We start from the raw sequence: 18,488 nt of genomic DNA on the forward strand, positions 1-18,488 counted from the left end.
TGAGTGTGCTCTAGTGGAGAAAACAGTTCGTACTTTAAATAGTTGAATAATGAATAGTTCCTTTGTGGTTCCTGTTATAAAATGAAATGGATCATATCACCGGTTTTCCGTGGTCAATCGGTGCAAATTAAAAACTGGGAGAGAGGTTAGAATTCGTTTTCGAATCATGTTATGTTGATGGCAGTGCTCTATGTCAAATACTTACATTTTAACGGTGTTTTAAAGACGCCACATGGTTGAACAGGCAGGTGTTCATAGAATAGAAAGCTTGAGTCTGATTGTTATAATGGAGTCATGTGATTATTGTACGATATCTCATTGATGAAACTGGTAGAGCTACTGGCTGGCAAAAAAACTAAAATCTAATATGTAGAACAATGAGGGAAAATGTAACGAGTAGTGTGGCCCAAAGTAGTGGAGCAACAGTAGAATTTTCTCTTCACAAATCTACTCATGTAAAAAGTATAGCTTTGTAAAACTACTGTTAGAAGTACATTTTTCTCAAAAAGTTACTCAAGTAAATGCAACGCGTTACAGCCCACCTCTGGATGTAGCACGAATTGTTCCATAGTCACCCGACATGTATCCTCACTGATAAACCCCATGGCGAAGCAGGCCACCATGAAAGCTGCAGAATTTGGCAATCTGGGAACCAATGTATTGTTTGAAAAATGTTTTTTGCAACACTGACTCTTAACAGGAACGTTTTTGTATTGTTATTTAGTTGCAACCAACGTAACAGTTTAGAACTATACTGTCAAAAATACCGTTATTTTCGCACTATTAGGCGCACCCGACTATAAGACGCAGCTGTCGTCACTGTATTATGGGATATTTACACCAAAACATATTAACCAGTAACACTTTTCAGACTAAATGAACCATCATGCTTCAAGAAGCTTCATTTGGCCATCTCTGCTCCCTTGGGGGAGACAGTCAATCTTTGGTGCCACCTGCTTTCTACACTGTTGTTGTCAAATATGCCCCCTTAGCATGCATTGCAGCACTACAGATATACTGTGAATAACAATCAAAATTCACGTTCTGTGCTAATTATTTCTCCAGGTACTGTTCCAGTTGTTTCATTAATTGCTAGTTAATGTATTTGGTAACACCTTATTTGACAATGGCGCCGTAAGACTGTCATTAAACAATCATAATTATGACATGAAACTGTCATGAGCGTTAATGAATGCTTATAACTAAAGACGTCCCAATCGATTGGGATGCCGATCGACCGGTCCGATCACGTCATTTTCAAAGTATCGGAATCGGCAAAAAAATATCGGACATGCCTTTTTTAATATATAAATATATTTTTTTAATTAAATTGTTTTCTAATTGTATTTAACGTTACAGACCAAATGTCTTACACTCATCCAGTCTTTAGTTTTGGCTTAAAGTAGGGCTATCAAATTTATTGCGTTGACGGCGGTAATTATTTTTAAAATTTTTGTTATAATATTTAACGCAATTACTGCACGGGCTGCATGACCCACTCACGCATTGTCGCGTTCAATCTGTAATGGCGCCGTTATACCTATATATTGAGCTAATAGGCAGCGTAAAATGAGTAGAGTGAATTTTGACTGTCTTTGGAGTCTTTTTAATTAGCTAAAGCCTTAAACTCGCTCTCTCAACAATTATAAATATCGTGGGAAGCAATGTGGGGAAGAAAGGTAGTAGTTAATCTTTTTCTTAACACCCTATGATATTTCCCAACACAAAGAAGATATATCAATTGGTGCCACTACGCACAGTCATGGTTGCACTTCCCATCATGCATTTGGGCAGAACAGTTAAATGGCTACAGTATCATTTACTGAAAGCTAAACAAATACACTAGATGGCAATATTTAGTCACAATATACAAAGTCACATTTATCCTTTAAGAATTACAAGTCTTTCTATCCGTAGATCCCTCTCACAGAAAGAATGTTAATAATGTAAATGCCATCTTGAGGATTTATTATCTAATGAACAAATACAGTACTTATGTACTGTATGGTGAATGTATATATTCGTCCGAGTTTTATTCATTTTTTTCTTAATGCATTGCCAAAATGTATATGATCGGGAAAAATTATCGGGAATGATTGGAATTGAATCTGGAGCAAAAAAAAGCAATCGGATCGGGAAATATCGGGATCGGCATATACTCAAACTAAAACGATCAGATTAGGAGCAAAAAAACATGATCGGAACAACCATACTTATAACAGATGTCATTTAGTGTCATCCGGCAAATTATCTCACTTTTGAATGGATGTCAAAGATCTGAGCCGGACATAAATGGAGTTAGTGACATAATTTGACAGATGGCAACTTTAATAAGCATTCAGTAATGCCCATCATAGTGTCATGTCATAATTATGACAGTCTTATGACGCTGCTTTCAAATAACGTGTTACCTACTAACACAAACAAATAAAAAAATAAGACGCACAGGACTATAAGTTGCGGTATTAAAAAAAAAAAAAAGTAGGGCTTCATAGTCTGAAAATTAAGGTACTTTTTAACGGCATGCGCTTCCAGGAAAAGGTCCTTTATAGAAAACAGGATGAACATGAACACTGCGTATGTACAAAACTGAATAGTACAAACGCAATAGTCTATGTTCACTATTCTAAGAAATGAAGGTAACATCCTATATGGAAGATAACTCTGAAGTTTTAACAACTTGTCACAACCTACTTTTTGGTCCTGACCCATTATTGAGGATTACCAATACACAAGTGTGTAGAAAGCTTAACTACTGATTAGCATTTTTGACTATAACAACAAACAATGGTTCATTTAAAATCCAAAAAGTCATTTCCAAATGCAATAGCTTTAATCGGTTTTCTGATTTTGCACTTGCTTAAAAAACAACAACAACAACAACAAGTACATGTTCAAACTCAAACTTCAAACTGATAGAAGACAGGTAATTCAAGTCCCCCCACTTATACAGAAAATGCGGAAGTTCAACAGATGCAGTGCAGCAGAGCCATCGGGGGTTACTCTCCGGGCACTGTGACCCACTAAGATGTATTAATATCCTCTCACCACCTTTCGAGTCATCTCAAAGGGGCAGCCAGGCTATTTCTGTTTGTAATTGTTACTCAGCCTCTATTTCTTCCCGTTGTGACCTCTTTCTTATCTGCCAAAACTAGTTGCAGAAGGTCACCTTGCTGTTCTAGATTTAAATTACATAACACTTCGATAGAATGAAACCAGGACAGGGAGGGGCTGTGGCGCCATAGCAACGTGACTCCGTGAGCTCACACATGAGAGTATCATTTTTAGGTCTCAACTGAACATTTCATATAGAAGACAAAGCTGCAAATACATTTGTGTTACTAAATATTGTCCCATGGCCATCGATTGTATGGGTAACAATATCAACATTTATTTTTTTTACCTTGTTTGTTAAGAGAAAGCAGCAAACAGGAAGGGGTTATGAGAGAACAAAAAAAAGAGGGAGAGAGACAGAAAAAGCACAAAGAACAAGAAATACATTAATCGCCTACTCTAACTATAAATATGTTGGCGCTATCGTTAGCTAGTTGTATTTCCGGTTGACATCATGTGGGGGGCCTGGTAACCAAGGAAAGAGGGGGTGTGGGGGGGGGGTCTGAGACATAAGTGATTGGAAGGGGTGAAGTGTACCTAAATCATCCAAGAAGTCTAGAACCCAGTATTGTGTGAATCCCTTGCGAATGTATGTTGGCATCCTATTCTATGTTGTCTCTTCGCCAATCCTGACACCGAGGTTTCCTACTTGAGTGTGTCTAATTTCACCTATTCATGAGTCCCATCTAACAAGCGATAGTCCCGCAGGCAAATGGAGACGCCGTGTGGGTCCCACCCCAGGGCCACCGCCCTTCCCCAGCCCATCCGGGACGGGGGTTTGAGCCAGCGCAGCCCATCCCTCCTCCCGCAGCCCAGCAATGGGGCCATCAACACCCTCCAGGGATCCAGGGTGGTCCCCGGGGCCACCCACACCCCCATCAACCAGCCTTCCGGGATGGGAAGAGGGGAAGCACCACCAACCCTCACTTACAACCCCGCGTTAAAACAGGTGCAGGAATGCCGGGGCCTGTCATGAGGAGGCAACCGTGATGTCACCCCCCCCAACAGGCCCCATCCATCCCACAACTATAGTGTGTTATGCATTAAAATCAAGAGGGATTCGGCCCAGTGCTGTATGGCCCCATCCCGACTCTCCCTGGAGGCATGAATGTAGGTGCCAGGGTGAAAAATATTTACAGTGCAAAGTGAGAAGTGCGTGAATTAATAGGCAGACTCCCGAAGGCATGGCTCCGGCCGCCAGAACCATCAGCAACAGTGCGGGGGAAGCACCAGGGCCCCAATCAACCCCCGCCCAGACTACCCCCAGTCCCCCCGCAGCCGCCCACCCTTTCGCCACACCGAGCGCCGGAGACCAGGGGATATCCACCCCACCAGCAGGAGACAAGACCCCACCCCATGCTGCATGGGCCCCAAGAAAGCCCGCAAACAGTTTGCTGAAGACATGTCAACAAAGCACATGGATTACTGAAACCATGTCCCATGGTCTGATGAGATGGTTGGGCTTTCTTGTGTACCGTCTTCAGATGAGACTTACTCCTGGGGTGACAGCCATGCACATGAATTTGATGTAGAGTGCGGCGTGTGGTCTGAGCCTAACAGGCTGACCCCCCAATTCTTTAATCTCTGCAGCAATGCTGACAGCACTCCTAAGACGAGTCACATGACATTTTGGAGTGAAAATGACAAGCAGTACTCAATTTGGACATTTAGGGATGAACGTAGTTTCTAAGGTGTGTACTCACTTTTGTTGCCAGGGGTTTAGATATTAATGGCTATATTTTGAGTTATTTTGAGGGGAAAATAAATTAACTCTATCATATAAGCTGCACACAGAATACTTTTCATTGTGTCAAAGTGTCATTTTATCAGTGTTGTCCCATGAAAAGATATACTTAAAATATCTGCAGAAAAGCGAGGGGTGTACTACGTTTTATCATACACTGTAGGTGACGCTGTCTCCTCAACCAGTAAATGTGTATTAACATATAAAAAGCAAATTCAAAAATAGTTGGACATATCTTTTTTTATTTTTAATCAATTCTTAACACATTTTCAAAATGGTTCAATGCAGCAAAACATTCTTGTTTTCCCAAAATCAGCTGCAGTTGGCAAACATTCCCACCATTCATTGCTAAGTGCATGGTCATTTTTTTTTCTAGCTTAAAGCTTACTTACTGTAGGTGCACATGTCAAATTATACACAAACTTCAGGTCTCTCATATTTTACATCAACACAATTGACACGTTTTACAGCAACTTTCAAGCCACAAACTGTACAATAACACAATCAACAATCTGGGTTTGAACAATACTATTAAAAGTAGGACAATTTAGAATTAAATATTAATGAACGGGGACAAGGAATTCAAAAGCGCCACACTGCGTTTGGCCTTCAATGTACAATTCTCAAATGTATTTGTGTAAAAAAGTTGTTGATTATAAATCCAATACAAAAAATGGATCTCGATAATTAATTACAAAATTATCACCTCAACAAACATGTTCACTATCAGAAAGGTTTTTTTTTTTCATGTAATGGCACAGGAGAGGAGCTGATAACATGTATTGTTATTACACAGCTGCTTCCACGGTTTTTAAGTTTCCTCTGTATACACAGTTCCTTGCTTGAAAAATAAGACAGAGGTCTATGTATGTGTGCACAGTGCTTGAGTGTGTACTGCATATACCGTACTGTATATGGATAAATAGGAGCGACTTGTCAAGGGTTATTGCATTCTACGGCGGACACATTTATTCGGCCTGCGTGTGGGCACAAAGCCGTGTTTGCAGTAGCACTTGTATGAGCCCACAGTGTTCACACAGCGAGCGTTCTCGCACGGACTACTACGAACTGCTGGTTCTGAACACTCGTCGATATCTGGGGTGGGGGGAAAAAACAACAGAAATAAACAGTATGGTTAGGTCTAGCTCAGCATGGTACAATTTGAAAACATTGATGTGGCTTGCGTGCTGATGACGCTGTTGGCTGCATTAGCTATGTGATGTTATATTGCGGTATCATGGAAAACATCGTCATTATCATCACGGTAGTAATCCAGCATTAGAAGTGTGACGATATATCGAAATGGTGATATCGCACGATACTTTTGATCCCGAATAGTTATCGATAGGCTCCTACTAAGAACTGATATATCGTTTCAAAAAGGTGCCATTATTAGAAAGAACAAAAACAACATTTTCTACTAGAATAGTGTCTATGGCTAGGTTCAAACCGCAGGTCGTATGCACAAATCCGATTTTTTAGTGTTTTTTCAACTCGAGTTGGGCATTAACTTGATGGTCTGAACGGGACAGGTCTCATAAAAGTGGACCATTTCAAATCCAATCTAGGTTACTTTCGTATGTGGGTAAAATCCGATCAGGGCCACATTTTTCCAGAATGTGGACGCGGTCTGAACGGTCAAATCCACCAAATCGGAATTCATGCAGCAATTACATCAGCAAAGAGCGAGAGAGACAGAGTGCAGGTTAGCGATGGAGCTGGGCATTAGCGTTAGCACCTAGCTTGAACGCGGCTTTTAGGGAAAAGGTGAGCTTGACAACATTAAAAAATAAAATGGGGAGAGGATAAGCCTCACAATGCTCTATTTTCTTTCTGTCCTCCAAATGAGCAATATTTCAAGATTGCTTACACGGCCGAGAGTCGGGCAAAATGTCCATATAAGTGTGCGTCATGCACGCACAGTGCGTGCATGCTATCAATCCATATAAACTTGAATATAAGACTAAACGGGGATTATTTACTAGTATATTTGTGTCCTCTCTTTGGAAATCAAAATATGATTACCCTAGAATGACATTGACGTTGATATGTTTTGATGCTCCCGCGCATACGGGTTAGTTTGCACAGGGCATCTTGGACTGCGAATTAGTGCAAATGCGTGATACTTGAACGGGCTAAATGGACAAAGGCAGTCTGAACGGGCACGCCAAAAAAACAGATTTGACAAAAAAATTGGAATTGTACTTTAAGAGCTGCCGTATGAACCTAGTCTATTTTAACTCATTGCCTGCCATTGACGACACTAGACGCCCAATCCATTTTGACTGGGAGGGCCAAATAAAGCCGTCCCGGGAAAATTGATCAGACATCTAGCTCCGTCAACGGCACTAACACCGGCGCGTTCAACTCTAGTCTTGCAAGTTTTGGGGCATTTACAGGTCACTTCATGTTCATTTTGAGTCACTTACTATTCATTTCGGGCATTGCCAGGTCACTTGCTGTTCAGTAACCCAAAATCAACTGGAAGTGACTGAAAATCAACAGGAAATGACCTGAAATGCCCCAAAATTAACTTATTGACGTCCAATAAGTTTGAAGTGGAAGAGATGGCAGCGAATGAACAAAATGACCCTGTAGAATATCGTAGAATGAGTTCCTGACCCATGTATTGATAATACTTGAGATAATCGTTATCGTGAGCCTTGTATCACAAATCGCATTAGCTACCCAGAGGTTCCCACCAGTGTTGTTTTTGGAAGCCATTTTAATTTTCGTCTTAGTCTTAGTCTTTTAGACGACAATACTTATTTGTCTTAGTCATATTTTAGTCATCTCAAATTGTGTTTGTCTTCGTCTCGTTTTTGTGGATGAAATTTCAAGACTAATTTCTTCTAGTTTTAGTCAACGTTTACTAAAAATGTTTTCGTCTGTACATTTTAAAAAATGTACACCAAAAATAAATAAATGAATTAAGGTTTACAACCCTTTTAAATGAAGATTGACGGACGAGCACATATTGTAGCGCCTACAAGGACAGTGCCAACTTGGTGATAATACACACTCAGCAGTAAAACAGTACATTATTTTTGAATTAATTATACCCACCTGGACGCCACGAACTGTATGTAAAAAAGGTTGTCCGAGATTTTAAAAAGACGTTTGCTGTTAGGCGATTGCTATGCTAATGCTACAAGTTACATTTACTGTGTGATGATCACACAGCACGGATTAAAGTAACATTGCATATTCTCTCTGGCCAACAAAATTAACTAAATCTTACCTCTGTGCAATCCTGCATGGTCACTGACGACACAAGTCTTGGCAGGCTAACTACACATAAAAATGTTACACATTGTGAACATGTGACGGAAACGATTGCGCTTTTTCTCATTCTGAACTTATCAAATGAAAACTGGCATTCATCTCGTTATGTTTTAGTCTCCCAAACCACATTTTTAGCTCGTTATCGTCTCGTCATCATCATGAAAAAAGTGTTCGTTGACAAAATATTTTCGTTATCATCAACATCATTGAGGAAAACAACACTGGTTCCCACCCTTATCCAGCATTAAAATTATATTTAAATGTAAGACATGAATGTCCTTTAACAAGACATAGATATCACATATATGACTCGATTTCATTAAGTGGTCAGCAGCATAACTGCTTGCCATCTTGCACCAGACGGATTTCTCCGGCAACCTCTATTGAAACAGCTGTAAGATGAGTGACTTTTGAGTCCGGCTGGATGTTGAATTAAAAATGTTATTTTTGACTTTTATGAAAAGCAACCTGTTTGTAAATTGAGCTTTTTAAAGTTCACGCGCCATTGACATGAAGTTATGTGGCTCAAATGGTCCAGTCCTAAGATGGCAGACTAGGATAATGTCTGTCCTCATTGGCTAACTACATGCATAAGATCTAGCCATGTATAGTGTCTAGAGTAGGAGTGGGAACCTCTTGGTACCTCACGATACGATACGGTTTACGATACAAAGCTCACGATAACGATGATCTGACGATATGGCGATACAACGATTATCGATACATTGGTCAGGAAATCATTCTAGGATATTCTAAAATAACTAATAAACAGAAAAACAAGCTTCTGCTGTGAATTGGAATGAGTTTATCACTAGTAAACGTCCAATCTATTTGAACTGGGAGGGTGGCAGCGAATGAACATTCGGTCATTCGCTGCCATCCCTCCCACTTCAAACGGATTGAACGTCTATGGCCATCAGCGGCAGCCAATGCCAGGCAATGAGGTAATTTTTCGGCCATTTAAGATCATTTACCTGTTGATTTTCAGTTACTTCTTGTTGATTTTGGGGTTTTTTTATGTGTCAATTCCTGTTCATTTTGTGTTACAGAACAGGAAGTGACCTGGGAATCACCTAAATGAATACGCAGTGACTCAAAGTCAACAGGAAATGACCTGGAAATGCCCTAACATGAACAGCAAATGACCTATAAATGCCCTGAAAAGCTGACAGAATGACTGTGAATGCTCTGATTTTGAATGAACGAACGTTCCCAGTCTAAATGGATGGGTGTCGAGCACCGTCAAGGCAGCCTTAGATTTAACTGAGACACTATTATGGTGGAGGATTTTGGTAGCAACTTGTTTTGTTTTGTTTTTTTTTCCTAGACCAGACATGCCCAAAGTCCGGCCAAATGCGGCCTGTGGTCAGATGTCATCTGGCCCCCAGCCTCTGTCATAAAATCAATAACATCTGGCCCGCACACAGACTTAATAAATTGGTCAGCAGTACTGCCACCAGCATATGAAGTAGCTTACACACTAAATGCTGCTCCTCATTTACCACTAAAAGGCAGCAGCACTCTAAGCAACATTACCCCATGAGACCCTTTACTCCCAATTTTCTAAAATGGCGACAATCAACAAAAAGAGTTGACTGCGACGGCCGACACTTCAAGGTTAGGTGAAAATTGGACTATTTCTTCACTAAAATACGCAACAACCATGTCTGCCTCATTTGCAAAGAGACAGTCGCTGTTTTTAAAGAGTTCAATGTGAGGCGATATTACCAAACAAGACACGCTGACCTGTACGACAAGATTTCAGGCAGCGAGAAATTGAAGCAACTTGAAGCTAGTTTAATTTCACAGCAGCAGTATTTCGCAAGAGCCCGAGAGTCACCGTCTTATATTAGGGCCATATTGTAAATAAAAAAGATAATGAGGCAAATGTGACACACAGAATGGCTTGCTAAAATTTGCTTAAATATATTGTTCTATGTAAAGGTTGTCAGCCAAGGTCGGCCCCCCACAATTATCCCACACCAAATCTGGCCCCCTTTGCAAAAAGTTTAGACATCCCTGTTCTAGACATTGACACCTTTTTAAAACGATATCTCGATTCTTGCGGGAGAATATCCATAACCTTTTGGGATACAAAGTATCACGATATATCACCATTTCGATTTTTGTCACACCCCTAGTATAGGTGATATCAAACACCAATCACTGGTGCTGCATATGAACAAAGTACAAACCTATACAGCGGGTGTGAGAGTGGTCCAACCTAAATCCTTGGTTACATTCACACATGGTGCCCAGATAGGAGCGCACACAGTGGCCGTTTGCACAGCTGCATTCGTCTGAATCTTCTTCTGAACTGTCACCTGTATAAAACCACAAGATGAAGGAGTTGAAAATGCCTTCCTAACTGGGGAAAACAGTAGAGCAAGCCAGAGTTGTTAAGCGTATGGTTCAACCTGGATTATAGTGAGCGAAAGCTGTCAGGATATCTTGTTCCCCGTCTGACTCTGTCTCCAGATGCATCTCACACAAATGATTGAACATCTCTGCATACAAACAAGAAACGCTTCAGAAAAAACTCTCGGTGACAGTAATATCAAAGTGCAACACAAATTTTTACCAACCTGAATGTCTGGGCGGACAGGTGTTGCACTCGGGCCCCCAGCCACGACCGTAGTGGCAGCAGCACTCCGAGTAAGTAACCAACATGACGCTCCTCGGCTCGCTGCAGATTAAGCCTTCATCCACCTGCTGGAAACACACGTCTTTGTGGGCTGCGGTGCGATCTGGGCAAAGAAAGCAAACAATCAAAGTCTTCATTTTGAATTACAGAGTGAGTATAGGACGATTTTTTTTGGAATGGCCAGTAAACACAGACTAGGTTTGAGCATCATTTGAATTTAAACGGTTCTTATTCCGGTTCCACGCTTCGATTCCGGTTCCAAACGATTCTCAATTCCGATTCTTTTAATAGGCAGGGTAAAAAAAACTTCTCTAATATTTTTTAAATTATATGAACTTTCAGTTAACTTTGTTATGAATTTCTCACAGGGCTATTTTTAACTTGTATATATATATCAGACTTTGAACTTAAATATGATGAAGTTTCTTTCCACAGGAGTGAACTTTCACAAAGATGTTTATTTTTCAAAAGCTCACGGAGAAAACATTGACACATATTCTTTTGCCTATGTTTTAGAGTGTCTTATGCTGCAGGCATTTATTGTACTGCACCGTTTGTTTTAGGTGGTATTTCTAGAAGTTAGTTAAGGGCCGACGGGGAGTGTTCTGTCTCTTGATCTTAAACTGACTAGTTTTTAACTTTGATTTCTTTCTAAACTGATTTATTGTTCATCCATCCACAAGATGTCACAAGAGTAACTCTGGACTCTACAGTTTTTCTTTGGTTTTGCTATGTGCGCTCGGCTTCCCTTAGTGGTGACATACTGGAAGCAGCAGGCAAAAAGAACTTATTACCTAAGTTGGAAAAGAATCCTTGATGTGTACATGCACTACACACCTCTGCACTACACATCGTTGGGAACCTTTGATAAAACAAAATCTGTAAGTTTGCACGTTTTAACAGAGGGTTTGATATCATTTCGGTGTGTTTATTCTGTTACTTTTTCGTCATTTATATGTAGCGAAGCAACACGTTTTTTGTGCTAAGCTAAATTAGCCACTTCATTTGATTCGCTTATAACGGAGCTAGTCTTAATGTGGCTTCATCTTCGTGGTGTTCGTCAGCTATTTTTTTCCGGTCGGCGGTCAGGGCATCGAAACTTGGAACCGAAATTAAAATATTTGAACGGTTCCGGCACAACTGGAGTGTTAGTCCCGGATCCCATCGATGCTCGATGCCCAATCCTAATTTTTGACCATGAACTGCAGATGAAATTTGTATGAAATTTGAAATTTGTTTACTAAAACATTACTCACCTCCTTGGGTACACCTGCACACTCTCTATTAATATCACAAAAGTGTAAGTGCCTCCACAAATATAAAATTTTTAACAGGTATTACCTGAACAAAACAATATTAACTATTGTTTTTGCACAATACAAAGAGGTGTTCCAAGTATTTTCAATACCTCGTTTGGATATATAATAGGGGCAATATGTATTAGAAACTGGACATGAGCTCAAGCACCAATCATAATTTCTATGTAATACTGATAAAACAATCTAATTGGACATGTATTTAATATGGCCACACAGTAAAGACGAATACTGTATGGGAACTGACATTAACAAAACTCCCCACTAAATCAGGAGGAATTACATGGAGCAGCATGGTGCCAAGTGTCTAGAGGGATTTTTTTTTTTTTTTTTTTGTCGACCTAGCGGATACTGAATTTACCCACCGTCATAGACGCACTGTTTGAGCGCCGCACTGAAGGTGCGAGGAGGGTCACAAAAACAGTGAAAGGAGCCGGGCGTGTTCTCACACCTCCCATTCTTACAGTAGGAGGGATCCTGGCACTCATTCACATCTGCAAAGGGCACCACAGACACTGGTTACAGTATGAACATCTGTTTGGAGCCAGCTATTAAAGTGGTGGACAGAAACAGTTTAGCAACGTACGGTGAAATGAAAAAGTATCTGAACCTTTTGGAATTTCTTACATTTCTGCATAAAATCACCATCAAATGTGATCTGATCTTTGTCAAAATCACACAGATGTGAAAACAGTATCTTGTTTAACTAAAATCACCCAAACATTTAAAGGTTTTCATATTTTAATGAGGATAGCATGCAAACAATGACAGAAGGGGGAAAATAAGTAAGTGAACCCTCCGCCCAAGGACACTTAAAGAGCAATTGAAACCAATTTTTACCAAACAATTCAAGTAAGGTGTGCGCCCAATCACTGATGAGTGGTTTAAAGCTACCCTGCCCACTATAAAACACACACCTGGTAAGAAATTGTCTTGATGAGAAGGATTGTCTGATGTGCATTATGGCTCGGTCAAAAGAGCTGTCTGAAGACCTGCGATCAAGGATTGTTGATTTGTATAAAGCTGGGAAAGGATACAAAACCATCTCTAAATGTCTGGATGTTCATCAATCAACAGTCAGAGACGTTGTCTACAAATGGAGAGAGTTTGGCACTGTTGCTTCTTTCCCAAGGAGTAGCCGTCCACCAAAGATGACGCCAAGAGTTCAACGCAGAATACTCAGAGAGGTAAAAAAGAACCCTTGAGTGTCTACTAAAGACTTACAGAAATCACTGGCACAGTCCAATATCTCTGTGCACACATCAACTACATGTAAAACTATAGCCAAGAATGGTGTTCATAGGAGGACTCCACGGAGGAAACAACTGTTGTCTAAAAAAAACATTGTTGCTCGTTTAATGTTTGCAAAAAAGCACTTGGACACTCCACAGACGTTTTGGCAAAATATTTTGTGGACTGATGAAACCAAAGTTGAATTGTTTGGGAGTAATGTGTGAAGGAAAAATGGAGCATCTCACCAACATCAACACCTCATCCCCACCGTGAAGCATGGTGGAGGAAGCATCATGATTTGGGGCTGGGCCTGGACAACTTGCAATCATTAATGGAAGAACAAATTCAAAAGGTTATCAGGATGTATTGCAGGAAAACCTGAAGCCGTCTGGCAAACAGTTAAAGCTAAAAAAAGGATGGATGCTGCAACAAGACAATGATCCAAAACACAGTAGTAAATCAACTTCAGAATGGTTTCAGGATAACAAAATACACATTCTGGAGTGGCCAAGTCCAGAATTGAATGCCATTGAGATGCTGTGGCATGACCTAAAGACAGCGATTCATGCCAGACATCCCAGGAATCTGACTGAACTACAGCAGTTTTGTAGAGAAGAATGGGCCAAGATTAGTCCTGATCGATGTGCAAGACTGATCTGTTGAAGGTATTGCTGCCAAAGGGGGGGGAGGGGGGGGGGCACAAAATATTAAATGTGATGTTTCACTTACTTATTTTCCCCCTTCTGTCATTGTTTGCAGACTACCCTCATTAAAATATGAAAACCTTTAAATCTTTAGGTGGTTTTAGTTAAAGCAGACACTGTTTTATCATCTGTGTGATTTTGACAAAGATCAGATTACATTTGATGTTGATTTTATGCAGAAATGTGAGAAATTCCAAAAGGTTCAGATACTTTTCATACCACTGCAGCATAACAATCCTGCAATAATACATACTATTCGGTCTGAACCTCAGAAACAGATTCACTTGCATGAGAAACACCAGCCGTGTTTAATGCTGATATGATTTTCTGTACTGCAATACATACAATACAAAGGAGATTGTATTACTTCATTAAGTCAACCAAACTTGTTCGTTCAATCAAAATGAAACATTATTTTTGGAAAGGCAGATTTGTTTGACACACCTCTTGTATTGGTTCTTATTAGATTGTGCAGGTGTATCCAATGAACAACATGTACCCTAATTCCGTATGCCATCTTAATCTAGATCAGTGCAAGTACAGGTTTTTGTAATTTTGTGGACAAGCGCAAGAAAGTGTGGAAATTTGGAGTGATGCACTACATATGGACATTGCTGTCTTCTTTTCTTTCAATAAGTACGTCAATTTTTCCTGGCACAACTTATCCACAGCCTGACGGGAGGAGAAACTGGTTTGCTCAGTGGAAAGCTGAATCGCGCTCAGTATGAGGAAGTACAGCAGAACTATGGGGCAGCCATCCACTTATATTGATGTGGACCAGCCTACCATATTCCAAAATACATGCAGCACAGCCTACGATGGATGGTGTGAAAATACAAGTTTGTGGTGTTGAAAAAGAGCATCTTTCTAAGGTCTACACATAACCATACATTAGAGCCACAAAAATATACAGTACAGTATTTACTTAAAGACTCTGGTGGGTAGAATATATCCCGTTTCGCCGCTCTAAAGCTTCCACACTACCCTAAAGCCCCTCACACATTTTTCCCCGCCTCTTCCTCATTCTTTAACCTTTCTCTGACGTACAAACCTTTTAAAAAACACTTGGTTTGACATTCGACTTTAATTAGAGTCCCTGACAAAAGTCTTGTCGCTTATGCATTTTGTAGAAACAATTGCTAATAACCTGACTTCAAATGATTCAATTGTTTCAGAAATGGCTCATATGAAAGCTAAGACCCTCCCAAATGATGTTGAATGTACAAAAATATATTTGTTTCACTGAAAAAAGATTGATCATGTAATGAACACATAAAGGTCAAATTTTGGCAAGACAAAAGTTTTGTTGCCTACAGAAAGTAGTGTGAAATTTGAACAAAAATGTACTTCAAATACAAAAATATGTTACATAACATAAGCGAATTAAGTAGTGGTGCTGTGAGATCCAAATTAAATATTTTGCATGACTTCCATGGGCTTGAAGGACTACATCCATGCGGTTCGGCAAGAATTCATACAATTTATTGATGAAGTCATCACGAACATCAAAGAAAGCAGTCTTGCATGCCTACCAGAGTTTATCAACATTCTTAGGTTTCGTCTTCCATGCTTCTTCTTTCATCCTGTTCATGTCTGGTGACTGGGCTGGCCAGTCCTGGGGGATCTTGATCTTCTTTGCCTTGAGGAACTATGAGGTAGAGATTGAAGTATGCGATGGAGCACCATCCTGCTGCAGAATTAGTCCCTTTTTATGGTTAGGAATGTAAAATGCAGCTAAGATTTGTTAATATTTCAGACTATTTGCCTCTCAGGGTGCAGACATTAAAAAACTGTGTGGCATTTGCCAAGGCCAACAGCCAGTCAAAAGGATGGACACTGGAAAAGTGGCAAAAGGTGGATTTTTCAGATGAATCTTCCATTGAATTACACCACAGTCGCCACAAATATTGCAGGAGAACTACTGGAGCCCGCATGGATCCGAGATTCACTCAGAAAACAGTGAAGTTTGGTGGGTTACATCCAGTATGGGGGTGTGCGAGAGATCTGCGGGGTGGAAGGCAACATAAACAGTCTGAAATATCAACCAATCTTAGCTGCCTTACATTCCTAACCATAAAAAGGGACAAATTCTGCATCAGGATGGTGCTCCATCGCATACTTCAATCTCTACCTCAAAGTTCCTCAAGGCAAAGAAGATCAAGATCCTCCAGGCCTGGCCAGCCCAGTCACCAGACATGAACGGGATGAAAGAGGAAGCATGGAAGACGAAACCCAAGAATGTTGATGAACTCTGGGAGGCATGCAAGACTGCTTTCTTTGATGTTCCTGATGACTTCATCAATAAATTGTATGAATCCTTGCCGAACTGCATGGATGCAGTCCTTCAAGTCCATGGAAGTCATACAAAATTTTAAATTTGGATCTCACAGCACCACTACTTAATTCGCTTATGTTATGTACATATTTTTGTATTTGAAGTACATTTTTGTTCAAATTTCACACTACTTTTTGTAGGCGACAAAACTTGTGTTGCCAAAATTTGACCTTTATGTCTTCCTTAAATGATCAATCTTTTTTCAGTGAAACAAATATATTTTTGTACATTCAACATCATTTGGGAGGGTCTTAGCTTTCATATGATTAGACAATCTGACTGTTTTAAATAAAGGTAATATAGTGTGACTTTTGTTCCTTTATAAAGTCATTACATTTATGTATTGTGTGCCTCCAATTTGGCAACGCGGCAACCAGTACATTGGGAGACAAGGGCTTAGACGGCCTCATCGAGAGAGTATCACAGAGAGAGCTACAAAGATGATTACATTTGGATTAAAGGTTTATCCTTTTGATGAAATCAGAAAAACGACAATGGCAACACATAAGATTTGCAATTCAAAAACCATCGGCATCATCTATGTCGTCAAAGATTAACTCAACGTCCAGTCAAGTTACGGCTAAGACAAAGTGAAAGACAACACGGAGACTGGGACAGACAATGGATATACCAAAAAATTCTTAAGTGAATTTACAGGGTCTTCAAGAATGGATTTGGTGAAAACAGAGTGGTACCTCTACTTACCAATGTCTCTACATGCAGAAATTCCAGGTTAAGACACACCTCAACGAGAAAATTTTGCTTCTTGTTATGAAAGAAATTCCGGGTACGAAAGGCAAAATGGCTGGTACTCGCAGCTCCCTGAGTTTACTGAACGTGAAATGTTATAGCTTCTCCGCCATTAGCTATTGCCTTGCATTCCTGGCATCCAATTGGCTAAGATGGACCTCTACTGTATGTGTATGTGTCTATCCATGAGTGTATTGACTTTTGTTCTTTACTGTATTCTTGTTTTTTCTTTACATTATTCACAACTATGATTTTATGTTTATTGTGCAATAATCTAATTGTATCATTAATCTAATCTAATTGTTACATGTTTTGATGCATTTTTATGCATGATAAAAGATTCATGTCTGAATTTTAGGGGGCTTGGAACGGATTAGGGCATTTACATGGAAAACTTGTCTCTATTTACAGAATAGAGAGGTACCACTGTACAGTCCCTGACAAAAGTCTTGTCGCTTATCCATTTTGTTGAAACAACTGCTAATAACCTGACTTTTGATTATACAATTGGTTTCAGAAATGGCTCATATGAAAGCTAAGACCCTCCCGAATGATGGTGAATGTACCAAAATATATTTGTTTCACTGAAAAAAGATTGATCATTTAATGAAGACATAAAGGTCAAACTTTGGCAAGTTTTGTCGCCTACAGAAAGTAGTGTGAAAATTTAAGAAAAAAGGTACTTCAAATAAAAAAATATGTTACATAACTATTTCTCTCTCAGGGTGCAGACAATTAAAACACAGTGTGGCATTTGCCAAGGCCCACAGCCTGTCAAAAGGATGGACGCTGGAAAAGTGGCAAAAGGTGGATTTTTCAGATGAGTCTTCCATTGAATTACACCATAGTCGCCACAAACATTGCAGGAGACCTACTGGAGCCCGCGTGGATCCGAGATTCACTCAGAAAACAGTGAAGTTTGGTGGTTACATCATTACCAAAGTCATGGTCTGGGGTTACATCCAGTATGGGGGTGTGTGAGAGATCTGCAGGGCGGAAGGCAACATAAATAATCTGAAATATCAACAAATCTTAGCTGCCTCTTACATTCCTAACCATAAAAAGGAACAAATTCTGCAGCAGGATGGTGCTCCATCGCATACTTCAATCTCTTCCTCAAAGTTCCTCAATGCAAAGAAGATCAAGATCCTCCAGGACTGGCCAGCCCAGTCACCAGACATGAACATCATTGAGCATGTCTGGGGTAGGATGAAAGAGGAAGCATGGAAGACGAAACCCAAGAATGTTGATGAACTCTGGGAGGCATGCAAGACTGCTTTCTTGTTCTTGATAACTTCATCAATAAATTGTAAGAATCCTTGTCGAAGCCCATGGAAGTCATACAAAATATTAAATTTGGATC

The 18,488-nt window shown here is 40.0% G+C and overlaps 1 protein-coding gene across 3 annotated transcripts in view; it reads right to left on the reverse strand.

Annotated features, from left to right (window-relative positions):
• Positions 1-5,069: 5,069 nt before the first annotated feature.
• ltbp3 (latent transforming growth factor beta binding protein 3) overlaps positions 5,070-18,488 on the reverse strand; it is a 99,337-nt gene continuing 85,918 nt past the window's right edge. For 2 of the 3 annotated variants that reach the window (XM_057820837.1, XM_057820835.1), the window contains 5 exons: positions 12,469-12,597; positions 10,729-10,890; positions 10,561-10,650; positions 10,339-10,467; positions 5,070-5,953 (listed from right to left, as the gene is read on the reverse strand). In XM_057820837.1, coding sequence (XP_057676820.1) covers positions 5,802-5,953; positions 10,339-10,467; positions 10,561-10,650; positions 10,729-10,890; positions 12,469-12,597 — 662 coding nt within the window. In that variant the 3' untranslated portion in view covers positions 5,070-5,801. The remainder of the gene's footprint in view (positions 5,954-10,338; positions 10,468-10,560; positions 10,651-10,728; positions 10,891-12,468; positions 12,598-18,488) is intronic. The other variant, XM_057820838.1, reaches the window with a different exon arrangement.

This window comes from Corythoichthys intestinalis, chromosome 18 (genome assembly GCF_030265065.1).
Source record: "Corythoichthys intestinalis isolate RoL2023-P3 chromosome 18, ASM3026506v1, whole genome shotgun sequence".
Classification (NCBI taxonomy): Eukaryota; Metazoa; Chordata; class Actinopteri; order Syngnathiformes; family Syngnathidae; genus Corythoichthys; species Corythoichthys intestinalis.